Below are 7,187 nucleotides of genomic sequence, written 5' to 3' on the forward strand. Positions count from 1 at the left end.
CGCGTACCAGGCGACCCCCACCATATCTCAAGAGTTTTGTGACGGGACCTCTGCGTGGATCACAGGCCCATCCTGGTCAAGCCCACCAGTCCGTCAGCTGGTTCCAGAGTTTAGAGGAGGAGGCTGCCGTTGATGAGGAGGATGAGGTTTTAGTCCAAGCTAGCAGCAAGGATGATGTGGAGACCTGGCTCGAGGGGGAGTCTCTTGCCTTGATGAAGGAGATCGAGAGTGAACGGAGAAAGGTTGACGCTCTGCTGAGGTCACGGGGGAGCCGCACCGGCATGCTGAGGATGGTCGACAGAATGCGGGCCAGTTTCGAGGAGTTACGAAGAGTCATCGATCGCCTAGTGAGCTCGTACACCAGTGTCGATAAGATGAGAGAGTTAGTTCAGGCTGGGAGGTGTATAAAGGTCAAGATCCAGGACACGGAGGACGAGGTGGATGCCCAACTACCCGAACGGGAGGAAGAGGCGCAGTCGATGGGCCAAGCGGTAGATAAGCCGGATGAGAAGTTGCCTGAGGCTTGTGACGGCAACCATGATGAAGAGGAGGATGCCGGTAGTGAGTTGAGCCATGAGAGTCAGCAGTTTCAGCGTTCGTTGAAGTCTTAATCTGCACAGATCAAGGCCGAGGTTGCCTCAATGAGAGTAGGGCAAGAAAAGAGAAGATATGCGGCGGAACTGGCTGTTAAGGAGGCTCAACACAAGATGGCAATCGCCGAGGCCGAGGATGAGGCGGCTCGAGCTAGGCTAGAGGCCAAGTTGTGGTCCGAGGACCCGGCGCGACACGTGAGGTTGCCCATGACAGTTATAACGAGCAGGTCACCAGCTGAGATGAAGACGCCGCCACAGCCTGAGCAAGAAGTACCGGATGAGAGTCATGAGGATCCGTTAGGGAGATTGGTGCATTCGATTACTTCTTCCCATCTGACCAAACCTGCGCACAGCTCTACTCCGGCCCGGGCGGTTGGTGGCCAGAACTCTACAGGATCCAGAGAGGTTGGAAAGTTCTTCCAAGGTATCGCTAAGCCTCACCTACCGATGTTTGATGGTAATCGAGATCTTTACGAGGATTGGCGGGCACAGTTTGAAGTTTTCGTGGAGCAGGCTGAAGTCCCGATCAGATTTAAAATGATCATGCTTAAGAACGCCCTGATAGGACGCGCCGGCAAGCTGGTCGAGAATCTCGGTTTTACCGAAGCCCAGTACTCTATGGCCCTCTTTAAGTTAGATCAGCGCTATGGCGGAGAGTCAAGGATCTTGAAGAAATACATCGACCAGTTGATGGCACTCAACGAGGTCAGCGAACAGGATTTGAAGGGATTGGAGGATCTGGCGAACCATTTATGCGATGTAGTGTCGAAGTTAGCAGATACAGACCATGCCCAGGAGTTAGTTGGACAGAACACGTTGTATGCTCTCGTGAGGCGGAAGGTGCCCGTTTCCCTGTTGGTAAAATACGCAGAGTCGGACACTTCGACGAGGATAGATGGGTTGGCAGTATTCGCCAAATGGTTCAACCATCATGTACGTTTGATGATTGAAATGACTGACTTGAGGGAGTCACACCGCAAGGGACCAAGCCAGACTAGTGCTAACAAGTTGGTGAAACGACCAGACAAGAGCACAGCCTATGCTTCGACAGCGACCGCTTACTCCGGGATGACGTCTAAACCAGCTGACGCAGAAAACCAGTATTCCTGCCCTTTGTGTAAGGCCGCACATCACATCGTCAAGTGTGACAGATGGACACCTACTACTACTAGCCAACGTTTAGACATTGCTAAGGAGAAGGCCCTGTGCTATAGATGCCTGTGTAGCAACCATATGGGCAAGGATTGCCAGAAGGGATCCCGCAAGTGTGGGATTGACGGCTGTCAGAAGAACCATCATCGTCACTTGCACAGAAGGAAGCCGAAGACAGATGTGTCGGTCGAGCCTAAAGACCATACCAACAACATGTTTGGAGTCGCCAAGGATGGAAGAGTTTATCCAAGCAAGGTCGCCCTACGAGTCATCCCAGTTTATGCAGTTGGGAGTCGAGGACAACGTCAACGACTGAACGCGCTGTTGGATGATGGCTCAGATTCAACATATATAACCAGATCTGCAGCAGAAGCCTTAAACACCCCTGTGCAGGAACAGGCCTTGAGTGTATCTACTTTAACTGACCCTAAGAAGTCCCTACGTAGTGGCCTGGCGGTGATGACGATCGAAAGCTTGAGCGGCGAGATAACGGCCAAGGTGGGAGCACGAGTTCTTGACAGGTTGTGTGAGAATCTACCGCCGCAAAATTGGCAGCATCTACGAGATCGATGGTCTCATTTGAAGGGAATCGAGTTCCCAAGAGTAGATGGGTGCAAGACCGTCGATATTTTAATTGGTGCTGATCACCCGGAATTGACGTTAGCATTGGAGGAGCGACCGGGCCAACTGGGAGAGCCGGTGGCAAGGCTGACACCTCTGGGATGGACATGCACAGGGTCCATTGAGGTGGTCACTCCTTTGACCAGCAATTCTGTTACGACTGCTAATACTTATTCAATAATTACGGATCGTCAGTTGGACGAGAGCCTCCGATCATTGTGGAACATGGATGTGTTCACAACTACATCAGAGACCAACTTCACTCCAGAAGAGCGGGCGATCATCAAGAGGACTGAGGCCTCCAAGGTGTACACATACAATCGCTATGAAGTTTCGATTCCGTGGGTTGGCGACACCCCTGACTTACCAAACAACTTTCAGGAAGCTCGACGCCGCCTGCTGTCTATAGAGCGTACTCTCCTCAAGAAACCACACTTAGCCAAAAAGTACTGCGACGGGATGAGGCAGAATATCCAGAAGGGGTATCTGCAAGAGATTGAAGCTGCTAAAGCCGAAGGGGGTTGGTATTTGCCACATTTCCCAGTCGTACGGGAGGATAAAGAGACTACAAAGGTCCGAATCGTCTTCGACTCAGCCGCCAAGTGCCAGGGGGTCTCACTCAACGATGCGATGTTGGCAGGACCCAAGTTGCAGCGAGACATTTTTGATATTTTAGCACGGTTTCGACGAGGTCCAGTGGGGCTGATTGGAGATATCAAGGAGATGTTCAGCCAGGTGATGTTGAACCCTAAGGATCGGGCGTATCATCGAAATTTATGGAGAGATTTGGACTTGACAGCTCCCATCAAGATCTACGAGTCAACTCGAGTGACTTTCGGAGACAAGGCGTCTCCTTTTTTGGCCCAGTATGTCCTGCAGAGTCACGCACGAGCTCATCAAGATGAGTACCCAGAGAGAGCCAGAGTGTGTCAGGAGAATACTTATATGGATGACGCCATTGACTCTCAACCAGACACCGCTGCCACTATCAAGTTGAGATGTGAGCTGAGCGCCCTTCTGCTTAAGGCAGGGTTCTTCATCCGACGTTGGTGTAGTAATGAGTCAGGAGTATTGGAGGGTGTACCCCGTGAGGACTGTGCAGCAGGCATTGTGGACTTGCAGGACTCCACTTTGATGCTGAGCGTTAAGACACTGGGAATCAAGTGGAACGCAGCGACAGATATGTTAGAGTTCTCCACCCAAAACATCGCGCCACCGGCAGTAATGACTAAGAGAACACTCTTGAGTCGTGTTGCTACGTTGTTCGACCCTTTGCAATGGCTGTCACCCTTCACCATTCGTGTCAAGATTGTTCTTCAGCAGTCATGGGTGCTTGGACTGACGTGGGATGAGCCCCTTCCCTCAGGAATGATTGCTGAAGCCAGAGATTGGTTTGCTGAGCTGAAGAAGATCGAAGGCATCTCAATACCGAGGTGCTACTTCCGCACACAGCCTGACAGCGAGATTACTCTTCATACCTTCAGTGATGCCTCTTCAAAAGCATATGCCGCCGTCACGTACATCCGTCAGCAGAAGGCAGATGGCGGGGTGAACCTTGCGTTGGTGGCGTCAAAGGCTAGGGTCGCTCCATTGAAGACAGAGAGCATCCCAAGACTGGAATTAATGGCAGCTGTTCTCGGTCATCGTCTCACCCAGAAGATAACCACCGTTTTGAAGTATTCTATGATGAACGTGACGTATTGGACTGACAGTATGGATGTGGTGCACTGGGTTCGCAGTCAGTCACGTCAGTTCAAAACATTTGTAGCCAACAGAGTATCAGACTTGCAATCCGATTCCCTGCCGAGTCAATGGCGGTTCGTACCTGGAGTGTTGAACCCGGCAGACGTAGCGACCAGGGGCATGACAGCAAGGGAGTTCACTTCCAAGAATGTATGGTTTGACGGACCCGACTTTTTGTATGCGGATGAGGATTGTTGGCCGGAAACCACGATGGGAACCAAGAGTGCAGAGGCGGAGGGAGAGACTTCTAGATCCTATGTTCATGTTACCGTATCTGGACCGGAGCGCACGATGGTAATAAATTTTTCAAAGTTCTCCACCTGGATCCGTCTGGTCCGAGTCACGATGTGGGTATTGAGGTTCATCGACTGCTTAAGAGTCAAGGCAAAGAGAGTAAGAGGGGAGAAGTTGGCTTCGGAGGCAGATAGATCTTCCTTTAACTGGTTTCTACACGCAGAGACGGTGTTGCTTCAGGCGGTACAGAGAGAGAGTTTTACGGAAACGATAGAGGCCCTGAGATCAGGGCAGGGTTGCCGACGGAGTCGTCTACAGAATTTGTCTCCGTTTCTGGATGAGAATGGTATCTTGAGAGTTGGCGGCAGACTTCAGCACTCGTCATTGTCGTATGATGCACGTCATCCGATCATTCTTCCAAGCCAGCATCACTTGTCAACCTTGATCATTCGACGAGCCCATTCAACTGCCGGACATTCCAGAGGGGTGAACGCTGTCTTGGCTGAGATCCGCCAGCGTTTCTGGATTGTTCAGGGGCGGGAGATGGTGAAGAGGGTAGCATACGAATGCTTTTTCTGTCGACGACGTAAGGGATCACATGCCTCCCAGATCATGGCACCGCTGCCCACGTCACGTGTGATGCAGTCTTTGCGAGCCTTCAGTTACTGCGGCGTGGACTACGCTGGGCCATTTATCACCAAGATCACTCGGAGAGTTACTGCCAAGAGGTACCTATGTCTTTTCACCTGTATGCAGACGCGTGGAGTTCATTTGGAGATGGCGTACTCCATGGAGACGGATGGGTTTCTTCTCGCCTTTTCACGAATGGTTGCACGCCGGGGAAAGCCAGCAGAGGTAGTCAGCGACAACGGCAGCAATTTTGTTGGAGCAGAGCGAGTCCTTCGAGAGTTAGTTCAAGGGTTGGAACAAGAACGAATCCTAGAGTCCGCAACCAATCAGGGCATCAAGTGGAGGTTTAACCCGCCATACGGGTCACACCATGGTGGTGTGTTCGAATCACTTATTAAGTCTGCCAAGCGGTCACTTTACGCAATTTTTGGTGAAGCCCACCTTACAGATGAGGAACTACTGACGGCGATCGTGGAGGTGGAGGGGCTCTTAAACTCTCGCCCCCTGGCATACTGCAGTTCCGACCCATGTGATGAGGAGGTGTTAACACCAAACCATTTTCTGGTTGGGCAGTGTGGCGGTCCTCTAGCGCCTCAACGAATAGAGGAACTGCCGTTCAACCCGAGGAATCGTTGGCGAGTCGTTCAAAGTTTGCTGGGCAAATTTTGGACACGATGGTCCAAGGAGTACCTATCCATCCAGCAGCCAAGAGGGAAATGGGTGACTCCTCAACCGGACTTGAGCATTGGAGATGTTGTTGTCATGCAGGAACCTAGCAAGATACGTGGCAGTTGGCCATTGGCACGTGTAGTCGAGGTTTTTCCCAGCAGTGATAGTCATACACGAACAGTGAAGGTCCTTTCGAGAGGAAAGGAGTATATCAGACCGATCACGAGATTAGTTCCGTTGGTCGTTTCAAGAGATAATTTGGAAGTGACCCGGAAAGACTAGTTCCGGTCACAGAGGGGGGTGTTTCTACGGACGCTGCCCCGCCATGTTTTGTTTCACTTGCGGTAAGCAGTTCCGGAGCGCGCACTGCCTTTCGGGTAGGCGGGCCGGGACTTTGAAATTAATATTATTATTTTGTTCTGGTTGAGTTAATTTTTGGGCGTAATCCCAGTCGACCATATTTCGTGGAGTTGAGGAGACGTTTTTTACTGCACTGCCGTGTTCGTTTGGTGTTGTCCTGTTTTTGTGCAGTCCTGTTTTGTGAGCGTGATGTGGATTTTATTCTAAAGGATTTTAATGGGTCGCTACAGGTGCCTTGCGGCACTGTAGCCTTCTTGAAGGACCGCGATAGGCCTATTCTGTCCAATAGGCCTCACCTTTGTAAGTAGTTTTTATGGTTGGTTTAATTCAGAACTTCAAGCACATCGTTGACGTTACGTATTTACAAAACCCAAAAAATAGTTACATAGAGAATAGATTTATGTTTCAAAACGTGATATAGTTTTATGTGATGCGTTGAGGCAATTCTACATGTGTTTAACCTACTTTGTTCTACAGAAAAGATGAAGATGGAAAGCCGATTGGATTTGTCAGTCACTATGCATAATCGGCAAAGTCACTTTAGAGAGTGCCCATTGCCCCAACATACGTCATCATTTCGAATTCATTCTATTGGTTCAAATTGGAGGGTTTGGACCCAACATACGTCATCATTTAGAATTCATTCTATTGCCTGGTCCAAATGGGAGGCGGGACCATGTGACCTTATTGTTACTAATTATATGCATTCTCACACAAAGTCAAGGTGACCATGTGTGAGAATGTTTCTTATTTCCCAAATGATGATTTTCTGTACATTCATAATTTATTTTTCAGGGAAAGCCTTGGAAATGAGTTGGGGATGAAGAGAGTTCCCAAGTTGATTGATTTTTTTGAGAAATTGATTAGAATAAACAAATATTTCTTTATTTCTCTCATTAGGCCTATGAATTTCAGCCCTTCAGCAGCAAAATTAAAAAACATTCGCAAAAAAATGCTACCCAGATTCTCAAATTGCTAATCAAAGCCGAAGCACCGCTACTACCGCCACACTGTAACTTCATGCCACAAATGTTTTGGCGATATTTCAGTTCGATACTAAAGCGAGAATAAAATACTTACAACTCCTTGTTACTCATTACCACTTTGAATTCTAGTTCAGGCGGCGCGACAGTGGAGCCTTCTATCGGGTTCGAATTCCACTTGAAGTTCAGATGCTGGCATAGA

The 7,187-nt window shown here is 49.6% G+C and overlaps 1 protein-coding gene across 1 annotated transcript; it reads left to right on the forward strand.

Moving 5' to 3' along the window:
* The first annotated feature begins 641 nt into the window (after positions 1–641).
* On the forward strand, positions 642–5,924 carry LOC135492973 (uncharacterized). Its single transcript, XM_064779722.1, has one exon. It carries the CDS (start codon positions 642–644, stop codon positions 5,922–5,924), a length of 5,283 nt encoding a protein of 1,760 aa, XP_064635792.1.
* The last annotated feature ends 1,263 nt before the right edge of the window (positions 5,925–7,187 follow it).

The sequence above is a fragment of the Lineus longissimus genome, chromosome 8, assembly GCF_910592395.1.
Source record: "Lineus longissimus chromosome 8, tnLinLong1.2, whole genome shotgun sequence".
In the NCBI taxonomy this organism is placed as follows: Eukaryota; Metazoa; Nemertea; class Pilidiophora; order Heteronemertea; family Lineidae; genus Lineus; species Lineus longissimus.